A 24,549-nucleotide genomic window follows, 5' to 3' on the forward strand; every position below is an offset into this window, starting at 1 on the left:
GACTGATGTATACTTACGCCAAGGTATTTCTATTATGACGTCACAGACGGCTTTTTAAAGTTATTGTTACATTGTCGTAACTAACATTTATATTCACCGCAAAATTATGATGATCATGAATTGATTTAATTTGGTTTTATTACTGAGTTATAATGAAAACTTTTTTGGGTAAACAAGAAGTAGATTTATTAAATTTTTATATTGTAAAAAATTTGTTAAAAAATACAAAAAAAAAAAATATTTTACGATAAGTTTTTTTTAAATGGTGTTCTTTTTATATTAAAAGATCACAATATTTTTAAACAGAAGCCATGTTATAATTTAACTAGTTTTGTTGAAACTAAAAATAAAAAGTTATTTTTTTGCAAACAAAAAGTCAGAGTTATGCAATGCACTTCAAGAAAATAAAATGTTTATGTTAAAGTCTCGTACGAGTCGTGAAAACGAAAATATTTGCTTCGCCCGGAGCGAAACACAACTAAAGTAAAAAAGGTTTTTAATACTAAAGCATAAGCGCGTTTAACTTCAGTTTAAGTTATGGCTCTTTAGATGCTAAACTTAAGCTTAAATTTTAAGGGTTTGAATGTTATAGAAAAGTTACAGTTTTTGTTTTAAACAGTTAGTTTAATAAGCTAATATTTATTTTAAATGACAGCCTATTATATTACTAATTATGTGTATACTTTTTAGTTAATTATAATTGAACTGGTTATATTTTTCTAGAGTAAACTTTTTATGGTTCTAATAGTTGTTATATTGGGCCATAAAAAGGTTAAAGGTGTACATAGTAATAGTTTTAATTTATAACCAATCTATTTTGTGTGTCTTACAGCATATAAGTTTATTATTAGAATACTTTTACTTGTAAAAAAGTTAAAAAACATTGTTTAAACTTTTAACGAATTTAAATCAATAAATATCGTTGGAAACTTTGCCCGTTATTTGGGCCAGACCAAATCGGTCAAAATGGAATTATTAGAGACTAAAAAACATGGAATAATATCGTGGAAAATATTGGTAATTTGGTTAATGCTATTCGGGAATTTACAACGCGGAAAAGGTGAAGATGTCGGAATCTCGGTCGAAGTAAAACACGGAAACGATTTAGAATGGAGTCCAATAATTGAGGAAAAGTCGGAATCGTTAAATATTGGTTCCAAGCAAAGATTATTGGATGATTATGCTACTTCAATGTTGGACGTGGGTCGTGTTTTAAAGTTTATTGAGAAGCTGGAACGCGAACAAAAATCAAGGCACAAAAGGCAAACCATCGGAGCAGGTAGATTATTTTTTATATTTTTAGTTTGTTTTATTAAATGGGGTTTGAGCCCCTCCTGGTCTTCTATGAAGGCCTGGGGTTTGAATCCTACCACACCCCCTAACTTGAACACCCCAATTTCAATATGTTTGTATATTTAAGTTGGTTATTCATTCATCTTTTAACATGTTTTTAAATTTTCTCCAGGTAACTCTTCAATCAATCTTCCGCCCGAATTCACTGGACCAATCAGCATTGACGCTGACCTACGTCTGACGACCACCGTCCAGATCACCGCCATTGACCCCAATGGTGACCCCGTGACCTTGAGCCTTTTACCCGACACCCCTAGTGCTTCCGTTAACTCGAGTTAGTAAAAAGTTTAATTTTTTGGGGCTAATTTTTTGCCTTTTTAACCTATCGCAGTTCATTGTTTTTGGACCTAATAGATTTTGAGTTTAATTCTTAGTGCTGGTATGTTGTAATCACCTTTTTTACGCCAATTGTTAATTGTCTGAAAAGATCACCAACAGTTTTTTTTAAATTTTAAGTTAAAAAAAACTTAGAATTTTCTTTCCCGGTTTTCAATCAAAACTTGAATAAGTTGAGTCGTTAACTAACATTTAATTATAGTAATTTAACTTCTATAATGAAGCCCTATTAAACAATACAGCTATTATTACGTAGTTAAGGCTAAAATTTAGAAGGTTCAACTTTTAGAAATTTATTTTTGATCTTAACCAAGAAAAATGTGATATTTCATAATGACTATTACGTATTAATGACGTCACTATCTAAAAATATTATTAAAGGTCGTAACCAATTATCGGAATTAAGTTACTTTTTTATGTTGAATATAATACGGGCGTTTTCTTCGTTGTAGATTTTGTTAAGTTAAGGTTTTTATTGCAAGTAAACAAGTAATATTGCCACTGGCCTTCTTTTAATTTAGTTTGTTTATAACTTTGTGTAAATATTTAGTTTTGTTAATTGTGTATTGGGTTTAAAATCCGTTAAATTCTTTTAGAAAAACACAATATTTATTTTACGATAACTAATAAAACTTAACCCAAAAGGTAATCTTTGAAACAAATTTCATCGATCATTTCGATATTTTAAAACTAGATATTTCGTGATAAATTATGACTCACTTATGATCTCCTTTTATCGCTTACGTTCGTGCCCTTATATGCAACATAATATGCTCGTATTAGTGACAGTGAAACGCTTTGATATTGTTCAAATTTACCCAATTTAAATTGTAATTTTACCACAGATATTTCAGACAATATTTTATATTATTTCTATTTTTTAATATTCGATTTAATAATTGGAATTGTTACGAGATAATGAAGTGACGACGTAACAATAACAATATGGAAGTGAGATTCGCGCCATTTTGCCTCGTGTTAGAAACTAATTTTTAAATTTTAAACTGTTTTTAGACAAACCTAAAAATATATTTACGTTATCATTGATTTATCTAATATGTATAAATAGTTTTAAATCATACTGAAATATATGCTTATTAAAAAGCTGTTGAAAAACAGTTTCCTTCGCTACAAACAATTTGTAGAATTTAAATTCAAAATTTTTTTTGTTTATGATTCAAATCTATTCCTTTTTTTATATTATTTAAAGTAATGTTTACTTAACATAGTTTTAAAATGATATTTTTTACATTTTAGCTGGCTTCTTTACTTTTGCTCCGGTTACGGATCGATTTTATGCTCTTCTGAGTGAAATCATTCAAATCACATTTGTTGCTGACGACAACAATGGAGGAGTAACAACTTTAAAACCCGAGTGGCAATTGTGTGGTTGCCAAAATAATGCGCTCTGCAATTATGATCATTTTTTTGCTCATACTGGACACATTTTTGTGAGTATAATTATATGCATTAAGGGTTTTTGTAAGATTTTTGGTTAATTTTTTGACAGGGTGCAACAATGTTGGGTTAGGCTAGTATGTAACATTTGATTTCCCCTATTTTACATTTTGTAGCTTTTTTATATAAGCTTATAAGGTAAAGATGGTATTGGGTTTAATCTTTAGCCTACTAATGACATAGTATTCTATGTTAGGTCGTTACTCTATTTTGACTATATTTTTATTAAATCATTGGCTGTAGAAAAGCTTAAAAAAGTAATTTAATCTGTTACAACTGTAGACTGGGCAGGCCCCAACTACAGCTTGTTTTTTTAAAAGTGAATCTTAAGATGAATTTTTTTTAGTTGGTCGAGTGTATTTGTGCTGTTGGTTTTACTGGAGACCAGTGCACCAACGCTAAACAATGGTGTGACAGTGACCCATGTTACCCTGGGGTGAAATGTACGGACAAAGCTCCACCTGAAATTGGGTTTGATTGCGGGGAATGCCCAAATGGATTAGTGGGTGATGGAATCACCTGTTTGGGTGAGTTGTTAAGTTTTTGTGTTATTTTATTTCAATCTTATTAAATATATAATTAATAAATTTTTCTAAAACTACTAAATTACTAAAATAAAACAATACTTACTTCTAATCATTAAAATACTAAACTACTGATGGTAACAAATGAAATATTCAAAATGTATTAAATTTTGCCCAAAGTTTAAAATATTTAACGGTTTAAGCTTTTTCAGGCTGTGCATTATTATTTTAAACCAAATTTCACGGCTACTTTATTAAAGTTTTACTAATAACACGAACCTGTTATGTGTCTACCGGTATTTTATCACTTACAAAAATCTAATAATTTAACTTGAACTAAATTTAAACTTAAGAACTACCTGGATTACATAGTGGGCAATAAATTATTTGTTGTTTATTACATGGACCAAGTAGTTGTGATTGCCCTAAGCTAATGTGTAACCATATACTAATTCGAATGTTAAACCAGTTTGTGATTTTATCAATAAACTTGAAGGATTAAAATAATTTTTTGCGAACAGCGGAACATGTTTTTCGTGTGAAAAAATGACTAACAAAAGTTTTTACCGAAAACAAACTAAATATATAATAAAAGAAATATTTGTTTAATTTTAATATGCATGTTACTTGCTTGTACTTCACAAATTCAAACTACTTTTAACATTTCAAACATTTTTTAGTGCATTTTAAAATTAATTTTAAACATTTTTAGAATTAAAAATGATATCTAATGCATGCCATAACAACATCATTAACTTCTTATTTTATTACAAGCCATTTACTTGCATGTTTATTCTACCTTGCCTTGCAGCTTTATGCTTATATCCACGCGAGATTGAGAATGGAAGAGTATTTGCTGATATCATAGCTGTTGGGGGTTCAGTTTATTTTGAATGTAACCCAGGTTATGAACTTGTGGGTAGTAGTCAGATGACTTGTTTACAAAATCTTACTTTTGATGCTTCACCTCCTTCATGCAGAGGTTTGCTTTGCTTTTATTTCATGCTGGTTTTCACGCTTTGTAGTATTTCTGTTAAATTTGGGGTATTTTTTTGGCAGAATTTTTGGGCATCTAATTTCAGATAAATATGATTATCTATGTTATGGCACAGTCTGTTTGCTTAAGGTTTAAATTTGGTGAATCATTGCTTATTGTATATTATCGCAGGTGATTATTTATTGGCATTGTTAAAATTTTATTTAAATATTGGCTGTATAAATAAGGTGACAATTTGCTGGCAGTGGTCATTTTTTAAAGTTTAAAACATTCATCATCTAGGCATGGTGGCTTTTTTATTTTAAGGAATATTTTAATTCTGAAAAGTTGTGTTTTGTGTCATCATTTCTGGGGGGGGGGATAATAAAATGTTTTGATATTTTGTTGTTTTGTTTGGTTTTGTGACTTGAAACAAACAGACTGTGTAGGTCATAGCGATAGTATTTTTATGTTTATCTAGAAGTAGTTGGTATATGAAAAATTTTAAAGTTTTTATTCATTTTCTATTAAACCATATTTCACATTGATTATTATCGAATAATCAAAATTCTCTGCCTGCCAGATAAAAATGAATGTAGTCCTTCACCATGTGACTCTAACGCAACTTGCAATAACACTGAAGGTTCTTTTTATTGCACTTGTAATCCCCACTTCTTTGGCAACGGACTTTTCTGTTATCGTAAGTAGTTCTTTAGATAATCTTACAACAAAATAAGTTCAATTTTGTTGCACTTAGATATTTATATTCTTTAATTAATATCTTTTTTCTTTAATAATTTAAAGTTCAGTATTGATTTTAAACGAAAATATTTTAATATTCAAGGAGTAAAAAAATTCTTAATTTGTAATTTCCACAGACTGTTAAGCAACACATTAACCTTCAATAAACACAATTAATTAAAAACCATTCCTTTCTTATATTATAGTTTGTATAAAAAAATTAAAAACATAAAATAACCGACTATTTCAGCTTTGATTGAGTTTACTTCGTTTGAATGCAATGTTGCTGGAAATGACTCTATCGCCCTCCAGTGGGATGTGACGAGCACATGGAGGAACTCCTCAGTCATCAGTCAGGTGTTTATACCTCATATTATTACTGTAATGAAATTTTTGCATGAACAAAAATGGTGACATGTTGTTTTTTATTTCAGTTCATATTAAGTTGGTACAACAGCGATGACTCTTCAGCTCAACTGGATCAAGAAATTCAATCTTATTATCAGGAGTTTGATTCCTACTCACTTAAACTTGATGACATCATTGCTGGGGTATATATTAATTTTTATGAACTAAGTGTAATGTGCAGGGGTATTTATTAACTAGGTGTAGGGGTTGAATGAGTTGACTAAAAACTGTTAGGTTAAATTTAATTTTTCTTTTTTGATAATTCCTTGTTTTTTTTCAGTCTGACATTCCCTCCCTCCAATATGAAGCTGTCTCCCCCTCCACTTTTACCTTTAACATCACCAACCTCACTCCAGCCACCAACTATGTTGTTTCACTTCGGATCATCCACAACTCGGGGGAGGTTTACAATCCTGTCAAGAAGTGTCAACCTACTACTCAGGATGGTTGTAAGTTATATTGTTTTATTACAAGGCTTGTAAAGGTTTTTTTTATGATATAAGGTTATATGTATGAAATTCTGCTAACAAATACCCAATTGACAGATTAATTATCGAGCAATTATAATCAATAATAATTTAAACTGACAAAGCTGGAACTCGAGACTGGGCAGGGGTAACAAATGTTACTCTAGCTTTAAATTGTGTTGTGGGCCTTCAGATATGCAAAAAAGTTTATTTATATTCTATACAATTTGGGTTGGGCTTAAATTTATAAAAGTTGCTTTGTAATTTGGTTTAATTTAAATTATTTGCACATCTGGTTTTGTGCTTAAACTATTTTTTATATAATACACACAATAAACAATTGTTTCATTTTATTAAAATATGTTCGATATGAATCATATTTTGATGTTTGGTGAATTAAAATTTTTGTTAAAAGTGATTCATAGTTTTGGCGTTAATTCAAGAATATGTTAAAAGTTTAACAAGTTGTTGTTTTAATATTTACACGTTTCTTTGTTCGATTTTAATGTTAGATCCTATCAGCTGGTGATAATCTTGTCCAGTGTTCAATAACTTTATTTGTGTTTTAAAGAGTTGTATTATTTTAATTTTAAAGATAATCAATAATCTTTAGTTGTTACAAGCAGGGTGGAAAGCACCATTACGCAAAAACTTCTAAAAAAATAATTTTAAATTTTTTTCTGTTATTTTTTAAATAAATTTACATAATATTCTTTTTTAATTAATAATTTGTTTTTACTTTAAATTGTTGTTATCATATATGTTTTAGTTTAAATTGATTTTAAATTTATATTTTAGTGTCTTCTCCTCCACTTGACTTGCAAGTTCTTTCTGCGACATCAAATTCTTTAACTTTGTTCTGGAACTTTCCACGAGATGTGCAAGGAATTATAAGAAGTTATATTTTGAGGTTTCATGAAACTGTGGAGAGTTGTAACAACAGAAATGCTTCTCCTGGTTGTTCAGAGATTAACTATTTAAGGGTAAGTTAGATAAAAATAGGATTTATATTTTCAGTAATGTATGTCTTTACCATTAATATTGTACAAGTATCAAGCTTATCAGTTAACACTTGAGGATAAAGGGCGAGGATAAGGGTTTTAGGAAAAAGTTAGGGTTAGGGTTAAATGGTTAAACTCTTAAATGATTAAACCCTTCGTATTATAGGGTAGGTATAAAAAAAACAATCAAAATTTTATTAATATATTTTAATTAGCCTTTTTATAAAGATTCTATTAAACAAAATTTATTTAGCAATAGTATTAAAGTACAAGTATTATTCTAACTGTTTAAAACTTAAACTGTTGTTGTTGTTGTTGTTGTAGGTCTCTGGAAACACATTCCGCACCACTATCCACAACCTCCATTTTTCATCAACTTTCATGGTTCAAGTTGCAGCCACAACTGGGTCGGGACTTGGAGATTTTTCAACTTTTATTCCTGGGACAACAACTGGTACAAATTTTAATGATATTTTGTGATAATATTCTAAAATTTGTTTAAATTTTAATAGCTGTAACAAAAATGTTATTTTAAAGTGTACTTATTTTCGTAACCATGACTTTGTAATTTTATTACTATTTTTTTTGTGTAAGAACTTTAATAATATATTTTTATTGATTTAATGTTTAGCGAATGGAACGGAAGCATTGCCAGTTCCTCAGCTTCCAGAACCAGGTTAGTTGAAACCTTCTTACCTACTTTGTGTAGTTTGTGTTAATTCAACCAATTTTATTGCAATTTGACATTTTATATTTTTAAACTTTAGCTTAGTTATTTTCTAACATTTTTTTGTTTAAATTTAGTTGGTTTATGTCATGAGGGAAGTTTTAGGTTGAACATGGATTGGCCAACTTCATCTTTTGATCAGTTCCTCCTAACTTCTGATCTTAACAGAACTGTGAGTTGACATTAAACACTGATTGTAAAGTATGACCTAATCAGTGTACCTAGAGTTTATGAAACATATGGTTAAAATTGGTAAAAAAAGAAAAAATATTAATTGGAAATTGTAGACTATGTTAATGATGTTGTTGCTTTTAATGTTGCAATATTTAAAATAATTTTCTTATTTCAGCTCTCCAACATATTCATCCACTTCTTCTTTCCTGGAGTTTCATTTGAAGCTCGGGACACTCAAATATCTGAAGTTGGGGACCAAATTATGGTGGAATTTAAAGTTTATATTCACAACCTATTTCCTGACGCAGGTAAAAAAATTTGTTTAAAAATTGTTTATTAAGAGAATATGAAAAGGTATAGGTTGTCAAAACTTATTTGTCTTTAATTTAAAATTTTAAAATTATATTTTCTATGGTACTTAAGCTTTTATTTTTTACTGTAATAACAGAAAAAGTGATTGATTTGTTTTAACAACAATATATAGATTATTGGTTTGACTTTTGAACATGTTTTTATACTTGGAATAAGTAATAATGTCTTGTTAACATCCATGAAATCTTAACCAAACTGTTGTGGTTTTAAACTTAGTTTGTTTTTAGTTTAAACATAAATTTATTTATGTTTATGTTGTGATTAAAATACTTGAAGATGATCTTTGTATTTGTATTAGAGATTTAAATTTAAAGCTTTTTATTTGGCATTGTAGCAATATATATGAATTAATTGCTTTTGTTATAAGTTTTATTTTATTGACGATTTTGTCGGTCTTAATTGTAATCTTTTGCATTAATCTTAAATTAAGATATGATTTTAATATTTTATACTTATTAAACAAATTTAAATGCTTTTTTTTTAAAAGTTAAATGTAAGTTTAAATACTGTTTAACTTATATTTTGAATTACAAAAAGAATTATTTTTAACAGAAGGAGCTTCATGGCCAGTCATCTTAGGTCAAGAAATATTAGGAGTTTCAGCTGGGGATGTTACATTGAAGGATATTGTGGCTGACTCTATTGTATTGACTGGTTAGTAGTTTTATATACATGCTTTTAAGCATATCAAATTCAAATTTTTTTTTGATTTTTACTATATTTATATTAAATATTCAGGAATTTATAAAGTTGAGTTAATTTTTGGTTTATGTATATATAGCTTAAATACTAAATTTCAAATAACATTTCTTTTATGTACTTCTAGAATGTGATGAATGTAATATGAACAAGTTTGGTTCAAAATGTTCGATCTATGCTTCATGTTTAAACCTGCCTGAAGGTTATACTTGTTACTGTGATGGGGGGTACAACGAAGTAGAAGGAACAACGGGGAGAAATGTGCAATGTGAACCTGATGAAAACCAACAACCTACACCACCTGAGGTCACTAATATTAACTTTTATTTTCATTTTTTTTGTATAACGTTCTTTTTATATAGAAAAGTTGACTTTATAGCTTAAACATAGAGTAACATTTGTTACCCTAAACTAGGCTCAAGTAAACTTTGGCAGTTTGTTATATTAAAGATTATAATTACCTGGTAATCTGTCAAATGGCTTTTAACTCAGTGGAAGTTTATACGGTTTATTGCGCCTTACCCCAAGGTGGTACAACAAAAACCTAGGAATACATGTAGTGGAACCAGATTTTTTAACCACTCATCATGCTACTAGTTATATTATTTCAATGTTTAAATAGTGTTTGATTTAAGAAATGTATTGAAGTCAAAATGTTGATCTTATATATTTAGCCTTTTCCCCTTCCTATCACAACTGAGTGCAGACTTGCTGACATGGATTTGTTCATCTTAATTGAAAGTAGTGCGAGCATGAGTTTGGAAAACTTTGACAAAATAAAATCTGCCATCAACACTTTCATTGATATTCTTACCATTGGACCAGATAATGTCCAGGTTAAAATATATTTTGTTATTTAATATTTTGTTTAGTTTAATGTAGTCTATATATAGTTAAAGGTTTTTAACAATTTGTATTTAAGGTGTAGCTATCTCTTCAGGTTTGTATTTGTTCAAAATTTTGGGAACACTTTTTTACTATTTATAAAAATTAAAAATGTTCTAAAAAATATTTTCATACAGGTTGGAGTAGCGAGATATGCAGAGGATGTTGACTTTATCTTTAATTTGAACACATTTTCCACCAAAACTCAAATAATTGAAGCGATCACGAATATTGAGCATGTTGGACGGGGTAGCAGAGCTGGACACGGTAAACTTACAATTATTTTATTTTCTAAATGTTAACTTTAATTACAGATCTAACTTATAGTAAGTTTTTATGAATTTCAAAAATTTATGATATTTTTTGTTAAGCCATCAATCAAGTAATTAGTCACGGTCTGTTGCCTGCTCAAGGTCGTCGTAGTGACCGTGAACTTTACTTCATCATGGTCACGGATGGATCGAGTTCTGATGATGTCACAGAGGCTTCATTGTTACTTCATGATGTAAGTGTTTCTGAAATTATCAATTTTCTAATAATTCTAGTTTTTAGTTAAAATAAATGGAGTAAAATCATTTGTGTAAAATTATTTCAATGAATTTTTCAAAACATGTAAAAAATAAATAATATTTATCTGTTAATATTAGAGAATTAATGATACTGTAAAACTATATTTTAGGTTGCAAATCGAGTTGAAGTAGTCGGAATAACAACAAACGTAAACCAAGTCGAACTTAAAACAATTGCTGGGCCATTAGGTGATGTCATCTACTTTGAAAACTTCGATGGACTTCAGCTTTTAAGTCATGAACTATCTCAAGATTTATGTCCGGGTAATAAAACTTATTTAAATAATTGAATTATGTTAGTAGAGTAATTATTTTTTTAAATTTTTTTAAATTTTTTCAGTTACCCAATCCCCAGTTGAGTTGAAGGTTACACAAGTTGGTCAAAACTTTGCAATAATAAAGTGGAATTCAGTTGTAAATGTTATTACTTATACCATTGAGGTAAGATTTGTTTTATTACTAACGATTAGCTTAAAAAGTATTTTTATTTATTCGTTTAGGATTAAACAGTTATTAATAATAAAACCGTATTTTATGTTAATGATTTTTAGTTTTACATCGTGGATACCAATAACACCAATGCTCCTGTTGCTACGGTAACCAGCAGTGTTTCCCACACAAATCTCACCAATTTACAAGCGGGGACAAAGTATAATGTTTTAATGAAAGTTGGAGACGAAACTTTTTCTGATACGATCACTTTCTGGACAAGTTAGTGTTCTTGATTTATTGTTGTAAAAAAAAATATTTTATTAGTTTAATTTTTTTTATATTCAATAGTGGTTTAAGTAACACAATATGTTTTAAATTAAGCAGTAAATAATTTTGTAATCATAAATATTAGAAGAACTTGGTTAAAATATTTAAACACACCTTTTGATTTTAGTTCCAGCGAAGGTGGATGACATCACAGCAGCACCAACCAACAACACTTTCACTTTCATGTTTGATCGACCGAAGGGTGAGACTTCCTCGTACACTCTCATCTTGTTCGATAAAGATTGGAATGAGGTGGGAAGACACACGGTGGCAAGCAGGCACCAAGTTGATTCTTATTCTTCCGTGTTCCATGATGTTAACGTGGTCGATGAGTAAGTTGTGATTGTTTTAATAGAAATAGCAATGTACAGTTGTTAGTGGAATATAAATTGTTTATTGTTTTAATAAAAAGTTTCTTATTCATATTGTTTATGTAGGAGATAACCTTGTGTTTTATAATTGATTGTTTTATTTATTACTGTCTACCTCAAGTTATTGCCTGTCCTATAGCCTGCATTTAAGTATTTTTATATTTTATGTAACTTACAACTAATACATGTCTGGTATAGATAACTCGTGCAAAATAAATTGGACATATGCATATAGATATCTATATACAAATATTTTTAACATCTAAGTTTTACTATGTGAAGCTTAAAATTTTTTGATCATAAACTTTAAATTAACAACACTTTATTATCTACAGATACACATTATTAATTGTAAGCCAAAGTGGTGAGAAATCTTCTCTTCCAGCAAGTTACGTGGTCGAGTTTCAAGTCCCCAGCACCCCAACAGGAGTTGTTGCTTTTAATGGCGTTCATCAACAAAACATATCTGTGCAGTGGAACATTGTACAGGGTGCTACCGTGAGTTTGGGATTTGTTTCTATTTGTTGTGTGTTTAGTTAAATAGTGGTAACTATTAAGAAGTTATATACAATGTAAGAAGAAAGGGCCAAATATTAAGCCTGCATTAATTTTAACTATTGGAAAATAGCTTAGGACTCTTAAATTTCAGGGCTACTTGGTGAATGTGACCGGTTTATTTGATGGAGATTCTAAGACATTGTTATACACCCATCCTCATAATAACTTACTTATAAGCAACCTTGAACCGGGACAGTCTTATTGGTTCAGTGTTGCTGCTTATGCTGACAATACTTTTATTAGAAGCCCATTTTCTGACCCTGTGCTGGTTACAACTCGTAAGTTTGTTCAATAAATTAATTTTTAGGGTAATTTCAAGTAAATTGTACAATTTTAGTAATTTATGCAACTTATTTGACAGTGTGGTGTAGTGGTAAGAACACTTGTTACACCACATGAGGTCATAAGTTCAATACCCACTGATCTTAAGTAAAGCACTATAAACGGTATGAACTCTAACTTAGCACTTAATCAGCAGCATAATTAACGGCAATTATAATCTCTAATATCCCAAACTGGCACAGGCAACTTGAGACTGGGTCAGGGTAACAAATGTTACTCTATGTTTAGGTCGCGCATTTGACTTTCTTACATTTAGGACAAAGAATTATACATAAAAAAATGTGTTGCAAACAATGGGAAGTCAAAGTTTGAAATTATTATTAACTCTGTTAAAATAAAATCTAGGTCCAAACCAGGTACAAGATGCTCGTCTGTTTATCCCTGAAGGAAATTTGGTTCTCGAGCTTTTCTTTGACCAGGCACAAGGTCCAGTTGATTACTACGCCGTCAATGTTTACGATAAATCTGATCCTGAAGTTTTGATTAATGATCTGGAGGTAAGTGGTTGTAATTTTAGGTTATTATCCAAAGTTAGCAATATCAATAAGGATTATTTAATTAACAATATATTGTTGATATCATAAGAAAAACTACTGATTAATTTTTCCCCTAAAAGCTGAATAAAGTGATTTTATGGTAATATAATTCTATTTTTACAACATGATTTAATATTTACTTTCGTATTGAACTATTTTATATCTTTACTTACAACATTTAAGTGGTCTAGTTGCTTGTAAAAATTAGATGCATATTATTTAAGTAATAACCAAGTTATTTAAAAAAATTTAATTTGATTTGTAGGTTGACCCAGCAGTGCAGGTATCTAGGGTTGTTGTTGATAACTTGGTGACTGGGACAACTTATGTTGTTAAGATTTGGACGCATGTTGGTGTGGCTACAAGTTTGCCTGTTGTTAAAGAATTTTTCTTCAGTAAGTTGAATTTTTGTTTGAATTTCTATATTTTTTACTCATATTTATTTATGTTGTGTATAAGTTTTATCTTTAAAGGTTTTAGAAGTTTTTTTGTTTTGATTTTTTAAATTTGATTAAGCTACTAAGTTTATGTAAAATATTGTTTTTCTTATTGTTTTTAAAATATTTTATATATATATTCTTTATTTATTTAAGGCAACTTCTCCATTCCATTAAATGCATTTATAAGTGGAAGAACATCAACTTCAATCCAGGTTTAAATATTTATATAAAAAATTAAATTTAATTATAAAAAATATTACTTTAAGCTCGTGCTATTTTTTAAATTAAAACCATAATGTAGTAGTATTGTAGTTCACAAGTTTAACATTATGATGATATTTGTAGCTCACTTGGACCCTGATACCAGATGCTACATCTTATTTGATTCAATATATCGATGAAACATCAGTCAGCAGAAATGTAAATACTCAAATATTTAAAAAAATGTAATGGTTTAAATTGAAAATAAAACACAGTAAACGTTGTAATAATGCTTACCATATGTGGCCACCTACTGCAAATGTAAATAAGTGAAATATGTTCAACTTAAAAAAATTATTTTTCCTTAACTATTCAATTTTTTACCCAGCTTGCTGAAGTAACATCTTCCCCTTACACAATAACCTCCCTCACACCAGGGCAGTGGTATGTATTCAGGGTTGTGGCGAGATATAGAGGTATGGAGGAAGCTCACAGCAGTCTAATCACTGGGTTCACTTGTAAGTTTTATTGTGTTTCAAGCTTTTTATTGTAGAAAGTTGAACTTGCAGTCTCAACACTGAGTAACTTGTGATACTAATGTTCTTTAGCTGAGGCTTGTTAGAATTTTTTGATTTCTGACTGAGAAAGTGTATAACTGTGTGGTTAAGTTTGCAAACTTGTCATAAGAATTTACTTAAAATCAGTGTCTCCTATCTAAAGCACACTGCCTGTTTAAGCATTTCAAAATATGACATTTCTTCTATAATTTTGTTTTAGTGCCAAATCCTCCTCTTAACAGTCGAGTGATCTCTCCAAGTCCTTCTGTAGCTTCTCTTATATTTAATGGAGCTCCAGGAATGGTGGATTATTATTCAATCAACTTGACTTTCACTGCACAACCTCACATGTAAGATTTTGTGTTAGTTTTATAATAAGATAAACTAGTTTATAGCATGCTCTAATATCAGGATTTTAATTGTCATATATAGTTGCAACTCTGAATTAATATTAGCAGCAAAATTTACTTGTACAGTTTTATTTATTTTGTAGGATTATAATTTGGACATACATATATATATATTTTATTTATTTAAATATAAATATCCCGTACTAAGCTTCATTAGATATAGATTTTATTTAAAAGAATTACTTAAATAAATGAAAGAAATATTTTTTGTGTTTTCTAGATTACTTGGTTCCAAGATTTTAAATGACACGACAGTCACCGAGTTTCGATTGAACTTTACTGATTTGAAAGCAGCTTACGAATACACAATTAACCTCCTCACAGTTGCTACTAATATTGAATCTGTTGCTGCCAGTAACAATGTTGTGATCAATTTTACTCAACGTAAGTTATTTAACATTTTTTAGAAATTTTTACTGCCATAACAAAAAAAAAAAAGTGTTGTATAAGAACATTGATCATTATTAAAGAATGTAAATATTTAAACCGGCACTGTTGTTACACCACAGGGGGTCATGGGTTCAATTCCCACTGTTCTCATCCTGTAGCGCCCTTGAGTAATGTAAACGGTATAAACTCCTGCTGAGCCAACACTTTATCAGCAGCTTAATTATCCAGCAATTATAATCTATAATATCCCAAACTGGCACAGGCAATTCGAGACTGGTTTAGGGTAACTGATGATACTCTATGTATGGAAGGTTGCGCATTTGACCTTCCCACATCGAGGATAAAGATATGTGCAAAAAAAAATTAGGCTGTCAATAAATAAAATATTTACTTATATTAGTCCTTTTCTTAATGGTTAATTATTTTTTTTTAAACTTTTAACATTTTTAAATTTTATTTTTTTATAGCTCCTCCTTCTCCACCACAAAATTTAAGTTCTCGATATATCACACATGAACTTGTTCAAATTATGTGGGATCCTGTGATTGAGGCTGAAAGGTAAGATAAAAGAGAATCAGTTAATGTGTCTAACTTTACAGCCAAATAATAAAGTCATTTTTACTAATTATTCTATGCTTAAGATGCATTTACAGGTGTAATTAAATAATATTTGTTTATTAATTGTTTTTATATATCTTATAGCTATCGAATAACAACGTCATATGAAGGAGGACCGGTTGAAACCACAGAAATTAAAACAACGGTATTCAATGTCAGTATTTCACTTCCCGATGTTCTATATACTATTCAGATAGCATCAGTCAGCAACAACGTGGAAAGTTTCCCCTCAACAATGACTTTATTTAGAGGTAAATTTTTTACAACTGTTTATTTGCTAAGGGTTTGTCAACATATTTTTATTAAAACCGAATGTGAAAATAGAATTTTAAACTTAAAACTTTTAATATGCTGCTATAAAGTTCTTTTTTATTGAATTATTTTTTTAAATATTGCACAAGTATTAGTTAGGCTTATTATGAACCAATTGCATTGTTAAATACAGGTTGTGATATCATATTGAACATTAGCATTCAGTTGTCATTTTCAACGATTGGTTTTGATATTCTTCAAACTGGGAGAGATCCAGTCGACAGAATTGATGTTGCATTACTGCATGCGAGTGATTTGAACGCTGTGCTTGATTCAAGGACTTTACTGTCCTCCCAACCCTTTCAAGTAAGGCTTTTTTGTATATATCTTTATCCTCGATGTGGGAAGGTCAAATGCGCGACTTAAACATAGAGTAACAAAAGTTACTCCGACCCAGCCTTGAGTTGCCTGTTGAAGTTTGGGATATTAATGATTATAATTAATGAATAATAATAAGCTGCTAATTAAGTGTTGGCTAAGCAGGAGTTCATACCGTTTATAGCGCCTTACTCAAGGGCCTTAGAGCATGAGAGCAGTAGGGATTGAACCCACAACCTCTTGGGTAGTGTAGCAAGTGTTCTTACCACTATGCTGTCGTTTTATGCTTGTTATTCTCATGTAAGATTTATTATTTTAAACTTGTTTTAAATTTGGTTAACTTTATAAATTTAGTCGACATTCAGCGGAAGTGAAATCCAACCCGGTGAAACTTATCAAATGAATGTTACTTCGTACTGTAGTGGAAACTCTTTTCTACAACCTCGAATATTTCAACTTCGTAAGTTTAAAATTAGTTTTATAAGTAAAATACTTTGTTTAATTTAAAAATTAAAATACAAAATTTTATTTACTTTTACATCTAGCTCAATTATTTACTGTTTTAATATAAATTTACCAAGTATATTCATTTAAATAGGAAATAAAAAGTTGTTCTACAATGTCAATAATAATAAAATTTTTATTCTTAGCCTCCCTCCCCAAACCACCTCCACCAACTGTTGGAAATGTTCAAGCTACAAGTTTTGCTATTGCTCCAACAATGTTAAACGGGGTTGTCACAAATGTCGAGGTTGTTATTAAAATTTAAGGAAATAGAGTTTATTTTTATCTTTATTTGTTCTCTAAGATGTAGTGGCAAGAACACTTGCTACATCACCATGAGGTTGTGGGTTTAATTCCTACTGCTCTCATGCTGTAGCGTCTTTAGTAAGGCACTATAAACAATAGAAAATTCTGCTGACTCAATATTGAATCAGCAGAAAAATTAGCAGGCAATTATTATTAATGATATCCCAAACTGTCACAGGCAACTTAAGATTGGTTTGGGGGTAACTGATGTTACTCTATGTTTAGGTTGTGCATATGACCATCTCACCTCGAGAATAAAGATATATATATAAAAAATAAGTGTTTAAAGTTTTTATTTGAAATGTGAAAAAATTAAATGCATTAGACAATACGTTTTTAATTACAATACCGAAATAATTTGATTGTTACTATATTTAAAATATGTTTTGTTTTACTACAAACCAGGTCATATACTTCTTTTTGTGAATAATTTTTTTATAATTATTAAACTTAACAGATAACAAGCCCTGCAACAGGAAAAACTATTCCCTTTAACAACGTGGTTGGAACTCCATTAATCACGAAACTTCAACCAAATCAAGTTTACTTGATTGTAAGTTACTGGGTTGTGAACGGCGTTTCTGGTCCCAAAAGTGATCCAACATCGGTTACTACTTTAATAGCAAGTAAGTTTTTTACCAAAATTAAAAACTAATTAACAGTTTTTATATAAATTTGCAATTCAACCTCGGCTGTTGATGTCCAAAATTGACATAAACATAAACATTTGTAGCTACTGCAAGTCCGATACAAAAACCTCCACCACCGATTATTGGAAACATTTTGGAGACAAGTTTTTTTGCGGCAGGATTTATCAGATCTGATGCTACCACAGTAATCAAGGTTCAACTTATTTAAATATTTATTTATTTATATTTTTTTGTAAATAAATTCATCCTTGATGTGGGAAAGTCGAAAGCGCGACTTAAACATAAAGTAATATTGGTTACACCAACCCAGTCTTGAGTTGCCTGTGGCAGTTTGGGATATTATAGATTATAATTGCCCAATAATTAAGCTGCTGATTAAGTGCTGGCTCAGCAGGAGTTCATACCGTTTATAGCGCCTTACTTAAGGGTGCTACAACATGAGATTAGTGGGGATTGAACCTATGACCTCCTGTGTGGTGTAGCAAGTGTTCTTACCACTACACGTAATATAATTATGTCAAATAAAAATTAAGTTTTAAAAAAAGGGGGGAAAATGTGCAAAAAGTTGAACCTAAATTTTTATAGGTAACTGATGTGGTGACAGGAATTGAAACCTTCTATCCACAAGGAGAGCAAGCTATTCAAGTGACCGACCTAATACCTGGTAGGTTGTACACTGTGGCTTATAACTGGGTGGTTGATGGGAAGGATGGACCATTCAGCGACCATGTTGATGTACAATTAAGTAAGTTAATATTAAATTCTTGTACTTAGAAAAAATATTGACTTATGTAAAGTTGTAGGAAAAGTATTAAAACCATAAAATTATGTTTTTTTTACAACTCGTTTTGTTTTTTTCAATTAATAATTTTAATTATATTATGATAAATGTGGTAATTTTGATTTTATAGCATTTTTCAATATTTTTAATTTATTTACTCCCATTATTTTAATCCATTTTCTTTAAGCTGGTTTAAATTTATTTTTGATTTTTTTAAGCTGTCCCAGGCAAACCAGCTCCTGTAGGTATAAGTGGGGTTGGGTTCACAAGTTTCTTTGTCAGCTCACAATCTAGACAAGGAGTTACGATCAGATTATGGGTAAGTTGTTGCTTCTAAAACATTTGTTAAATACATTTTTGTACCAGATTGATAATCTAAATACAATTGAGCTTTGTGGACAATATATGTTCAATATATAAGCTGAAAATATAAATAAACTTGTTGTTTGTAAGTCATAGGTAAATTATTGTAGGCAAGCATAAGTTAAAAGTAGCAACCATTCGCAGTAATTTAAATTCCAACCGTAGGGTGGGCTATTGGTATGTAACTAGCACTGACAACTTAGAACTGGGCTAGTGTTGTGAAAGTATAGTTAATTAAATTTAATTAAACTTGTTTTTAATTATTTTTTATTATTGTTATAAGATCTTGGATTCGATGCTACTAAAAAACTTTATACAATAATATTTTAAATTCTGACTAGGTTCTGGACACTGTAGCAAACACAATCAATCAGATTGAAAATGCCAATCAGAGTCAATTCATCAACAAATTGGTACCTGGTAGATTGTACAGCGTACAAATAAGTTGGGTGGTCAATAATGTTTCAGGACCAGCAAGCGATCCAACAACGCAGCGAACTAGTAAGTTTCTTTAATTTTATAGATTCTATGTTTAAATAAGTACATCATTTTTGGAAATCATTTTTTATTTTTTTAGGACTACCGCAGCAGCCCATTCAAGTGCAAGTTGCAAATATTGAGGAAACTTCTTTTATAGCCTATTCATCTACCTTGGAAGGGTCAACTCTGGTGTTAAGGGTAAAGACTTCTACAAATATTTTTAAAAATGCGAAAGCTTAAAATCTATTTTAATCATAAAAATTTGACAATATACTTTCACAAAACCCTTTTTTCTTTGACAATTATTTTAAATTGCTGTTAAAATTAACTCTTTTTATTGCAGATCACAGATACAGTAACAGGGCAAAGTTATTTAATCAACAACGCAAGTGCAATCCAACTTGTTCCAAACCTGGTTTCAGGAAGGTTATATCTAGTGGCTGTTGCTTGGTTTATTCAAGGTGTTGGTGGACCTTACAGTGCTGATACTCCTGTTACTACAGGTTTGTTGTTTTATTATTATTTAATTTTGGAGTGTTGGTGGTAAGTTTAGATGCATTGCTGTATAAGGTTTAAGTGAGGGTCTTTAGATCATCACATAAACCATACTTTGGTTTACAAATTTGCTTACAATTTGCTAAATTGCTAATTTTTGCCTGTTTTAGCTACTCCAAGTCGACCTGTAAACATTGTCATCTCAAATGTTCGTGAAACAAGTTTTATAGTTGAAACTCAAGTTTTGTCTGGAGCCCAAACTAACATCTTTGTAAGTTTGTAATGGTTAACTACTGTTTATAAGTTCTAAAAACAAAAACAAACATTCTGAAAACTTAATCAGATTTATCTCTGAAAAACAAAAGGAATAACGTTAAATAAAATAACTTATTTTCAGTTGCTTGATACTGTGACATTACAAACAACTGTCATCAGAAATGCGACCCCCATCCAGTTTGTTGAAAATCTTGTTCCAGGTCGATTATATTTGGTTTCATTTGAGTGGGTGATTAACGGGGTTTCTACTTCAAGTGATCAATTTCCAGTCAGGACAGGTATTTGTTGCTTATGAAAGTAGTTGTAAATTACTAAAGTAATTTGTTTTTAACTTTTGTCATTAATATAAAAAGTCAACTTCACTGCCTGAACATAAAGTTAAATTTGTTACCACGATCCAGTCTCAAGTTAACTTTAACAATGTAATTGCTTGATAATTAGTCTGTTTAATGTTTTTTGCCCAAGTATGAGTTAAAATCGTTTTTAGTGCTAAACTTAGGGTGCTAAAGCATAGAAGCAGTGGGGATTGTACTCAGAACCTCATGAATACAATTTAAGAAAAAAAATACACTTCAGGACAAATTAATTTATTTACATTTTGTTGTTTAGTTCCCAACCAAGTTCCAGTTGTGACAATTGTTCCATATTCAACTTACATAAGAATAACATTGGAGCCTCCTGTGGGAGATGTTTCTAGATATGTTGTAAGTGTTGTATATTTGTATACAAGCATCTACTAACAACTTTATTTCATGCAATTTTAAGATGGTATGATAACCTAAAAATATAATTGCAAACAAGAGAACAACTTTGGTAAAACTAAACATTTTACATATTTTGGATTTAATATTTTTAAGCAAATTTTTTATGTTTAGATATCGGTCCAACCAACTCACACCCAATCTAACCCTGAAATGTTTGTCCTAATGCCTTCAGTGACCCATGTACAAGTTGTTGAAGGACTTCTACCAAGAACTGAGTATGAGATTTCAGTTGTTACTGTGAGTGGGCAACCAAGTAATAACGAACAGATCAGCGATCCAGTTATTCGTTATATCACAACAGACCGTAAGTTATATTAAACTTAATTAAAAAATTATGAAATTGTAATTAAGGTTAAATCAAGTTTAGATTTTGGAACTAATACTTTTTTGATTGTTTTTATAAATCGTTATTTAAAATTTTGTTATTGCAATTTTAAACACTTTTAATTTTTTTTAGAACTTGAGCAAATAACAACAACTACTTTACCTTCGACATCAACTCCAGCAACAATGTGAGTTGGTATTTTTGTAAAAATATATTTAAAAAAAAGGTTTTCAGAAAATTATTCTAATAGTTGTTTTAAAAAAATTTAGTTTAAATTAATCTAAATACAAATATCTGATCCTATTTTCCATTTATGGAAAAACTAAAATAAAACTTGATATTGTTTTTTTACAGAGATGGTTGTGTTCGAAGACATAATAAAGTTGATCTAAGTTTTTTGTTGGCCAACAGTGAATCTGTGACTTTCATTGACTTCCAGCAACAAATTGAATTTATTAAAAATATTGTTGAGAAATTAACAATCGGTTTGGACGATACTCTAGTAAGTTATTTGTATTAAAAAAATAAAATTATTTACTCATCTATTTCTTATTTACACAAAAGTTGTTAATTGATAGAAGGTTGAATGTTGTGTAATAATTAAATTCGAAGCTTGGTACAGTCATAGAAACACTTGCTACACCAGATATGATCCTGGGTTCAATCCCCACCACTCTCATGATGTAGCCCCCTTGGATAAAGTGCCATAAACGGTATAAACTCCTGCTGAGTCAGCACTTAATCAGCAGCATAATTATTAGGAAATTATAATCTATAATATTCCAAACTGCCACAGGCAACTTGAGACTGGGTTGGAGTAACTGATGTTACTCTATGTTTAGAATGTTAAAATCCTTCCCACATCAAGGATAAAGATATATACAAAAAAATTAACAATTTTTTTTTAATTTAAGATATATTATTTACATTGGTTCAATAGTTAATTTTAATTCTTGTGTTGTAGATCAATGTATTTTCCTACAGTGGATTTGTTAACATCCTCATCAGACCTCGGGACTTTATCACAAAGTCAAGTTTATTGCAAGGATTGGATTCATTGATTTATGGGGTTGGAAACCAGGACAACTTGCTTGGAAGAGGTTTTAACTTTAATGTTTAATAAATATGGTATTATTGTTTTTGAAGACTAAATTACTAAATTTTTTATGTTATTTTATTTGCATCACAAATTTAAAAAGGCATCTTAAACTTGTTCTTACCCATAATACAGCTGTGCTGATAAAACTTCTATTTAGATATAAATTATTAAGATTATGATAACATCTTTGCAACTTTATTTACAATCCACTTTAAATAAGTTATATTTTTTTTTAGTTTTACGAACTTATAATCGTCAGATCCTGTCAAGAACTGATTCAAAAGGAAGAAGAACCGACGCTGATCAATTTATTATTTTAACAACAAATGGAAAAAGTGGAGACGCTGTGCGACGTGCAGCAAGGTTACAAATGTTTTAATAAAGTTAAACAATTTACAATATTGTTTTAAAAGATAAAATGTTTAGGTGTATATTGAGGTTACATTTGTTGTAGATAAAAAATGCTAAATTCTTCAGAAAAACTTTTATATAAGTTAAGCAAATTTGCTTTTCTAATATACTTAGAGTGATCTTATGGTATTAACTTTGTAGTGATGTGAAAAAACTTGGCGGAGTGATAAATGTGTTTGGGATAGGACCAAATATTGATCGCAAGGAATTGCAAGATCAGACTTCTTATTCTCCTAGTACTTATAAAGCAGTGCCAACATTTTTCCATCTAAATGATGAAGTTGATTCAATATTAAACAACATAACTTGTCAATCTACTCCAGGTCGGTTGTTTTTTGGTGAAAAAATTTACAAAAATGCTGTTAAAAAACTGTTGAAAGTAGCCTAAAGTAAAAATAAAAAAATTTTAAATTATGTTGTTTTAGTGTTGCTGAAAATAGTTTTTTTATTGTGTGTATGTCATGTTAAAAATCTTAATGTGCATTGCAGTTTAATAATTAAAATATTAATTAACATAGAGTGTTAAATTATTCTGGATTTTTTTTCAGATGATACAACTGATGGTAAGTTTTAGATTACATTTTATTTATAAATATTCATTAATTATAGTTCGTAGTTAGATGAACAACAAATTCTTTTTCATATCTTATACTTAAAATTAACAAAAAAATTCATTTTAAAATAATTTAAATATTTAGTTGAAAAATTAAAAGATATGTAGAGAAACTTGTTGGTCATTAGTTTAATTATTAAAACAAGCCAAGCTTGTTCTATGGCACAGTAGTAGTGATTTATGCATGTGTGATGTATTGCATGTTTTAGTTGAATATTGCATTATACAGAATCAACAATTTCTGGACAATCGACAACTTTATTGAGTGAAACGACACAGAGTGTTACAAATGCTGACATCATTTCTGCAACAACCGAATCAGATGTTACCATGACACCCACCACAGTTGCCGACGTCACTACACAAACTACCTCAAAGGCTGACGTCACTTCTGCAACGACAGAATTAGATGTTACTATGGTACCCACCACAGTGGCTGACGTCACTACAGAGTTTATTACGAATCCTGACGTCACTTCTGCAACAACAGAATCAGATGTTACTATGGTACCCACCACAGTGGCTGACGTCACTACACAAACTACCCCGAAGGCTGACGTCACTTCTGCAACGACAGAATCAGATGTTACTATGGCACCCACCACAGTGGCTGACGTCACTAAAGAAACTACCCCGAAGGCTGACGTCACTTCTGCAACGACAGAATCAGATGTTACTATGGCACCCACCACAGTGGCTGACGTCACTAAAGAAACTACCCCGAAGGCTGACGTCACTTCTGCAACGACAGAATCAGATGTTACTATGGCACCCACCACAGTGGCTGACGTTACTAAAGAAACTACTCCGAAGGCTAACTTCACTTCTGCAACGACAGAATTAGATGTTACTATGGCACCCACCACAGTGGCTGACGTCACTATACAAACTACCCCGAAGGCTGACGTCACTTCTGCAACGACAGAATTAGATGTTACTATGGTACCCACCACAGTGGCTGACGTCACTACACAAACTAC

General features: G+C 30.2%; 1 protein-coding gene across 1 annotated transcript; it reads left to right on the forward strand.

The window, feature by feature from the left end:
* The first annotated feature begins 949 nt into the window (after positions 1-949).
* LOC145746047 (uncharacterized) lies at positions 950-23,677 on the forward strand. The gene is made up of 55 exons (XM_082564227.1): positions 950-1,279; positions 1,466-1,627; positions 2,947-3,140; positions 3,494-3,674; positions 4,384-4,653; positions 5,231-5,347; positions 5,639-5,745; positions 5,823-5,939; positions 6,077-6,245; positions 7,062-7,246; positions 7,589-7,718; positions 7,896-7,940; positions 8,069-8,163; positions 8,341-8,473; positions 9,090-9,191; positions 9,364-9,542; positions 9,911-10,072; positions 10,259-10,388; positions 10,493-10,626; positions 10,801-10,954; positions 11,031-11,131; positions 11,242-11,401; positions 11,577-11,781; positions 12,156-12,318; positions 12,470-12,656; positions 13,066-13,217; positions 13,522-13,651; positions 13,850-13,908; positions 14,042-14,116; positions 14,286-14,415; positions 14,675-14,804; positions 15,085-15,248; positions 15,722-15,812; positions 15,957-16,123; positions 16,318-16,490; positions 16,857-16,962; positions 17,153-17,253; positions 17,770-17,938; positions 18,046-18,155; positions 18,548-18,707; positions 18,962-19,062; positions 19,448-19,607; positions 19,684-19,784; positions 19,930-20,089; positions 20,252-20,352; positions 20,479-20,635; positions 20,967-21,061; positions 21,233-21,425; positions 21,579-21,633; positions 21,801-21,948; positions 22,411-22,546; positions 22,782-22,908; positions 23,098-23,279; positions 23,505-23,519; positions 23,655-23,677. Exons 1-55 carry the CDS (start codon positions 967-969, stop codon positions 23,675-23,677), a joined length of 7,566 nt encoding a protein of 2,521 aa, XP_082420353.1. The 5' UTR covers positions 950-966.
* The last annotated feature ends 872 nt before the right edge of the window (positions 23,678-24,549 follow it).

The sequence above is a fragment of the Corella eumyota genome, chromosome 3 (genome assembly GCF_963082875.1).
Source record: "Corella eumyota chromosome 3, kaCorEumy4.1, whole genome shotgun sequence".
Classification (NCBI taxonomy): Eukaryota; Metazoa; Chordata; class Ascidiacea; order Phlebobranchia; family Corellidae; genus Corella; species Corella eumyota.

Excerpts from the sequence above, each read along its gene's own strand:
- LOC145746047 (XM_082564227.1), top strand. The coding sequence starts at position 967 with ATGGAATTATTAGAGACTAAAAAACATGGAATAATATCGTGGAAAATA. Across the intron at positions 1,280-1,465 it reads AAGGCAAACCATCGGAGCAG|GTAACTCTTCAATCAATCTT; the intron begins GTAGATTATTTT and ends AATTTTCTCCAG. Across the intron at positions 12,319-12,469 it reads ACATTGTACAGGGTGCTACC|GGCTACTTGGTGAATGTGAC; the intron begins GTGAGTTTGGGA and ends CTTAAATTTCAG.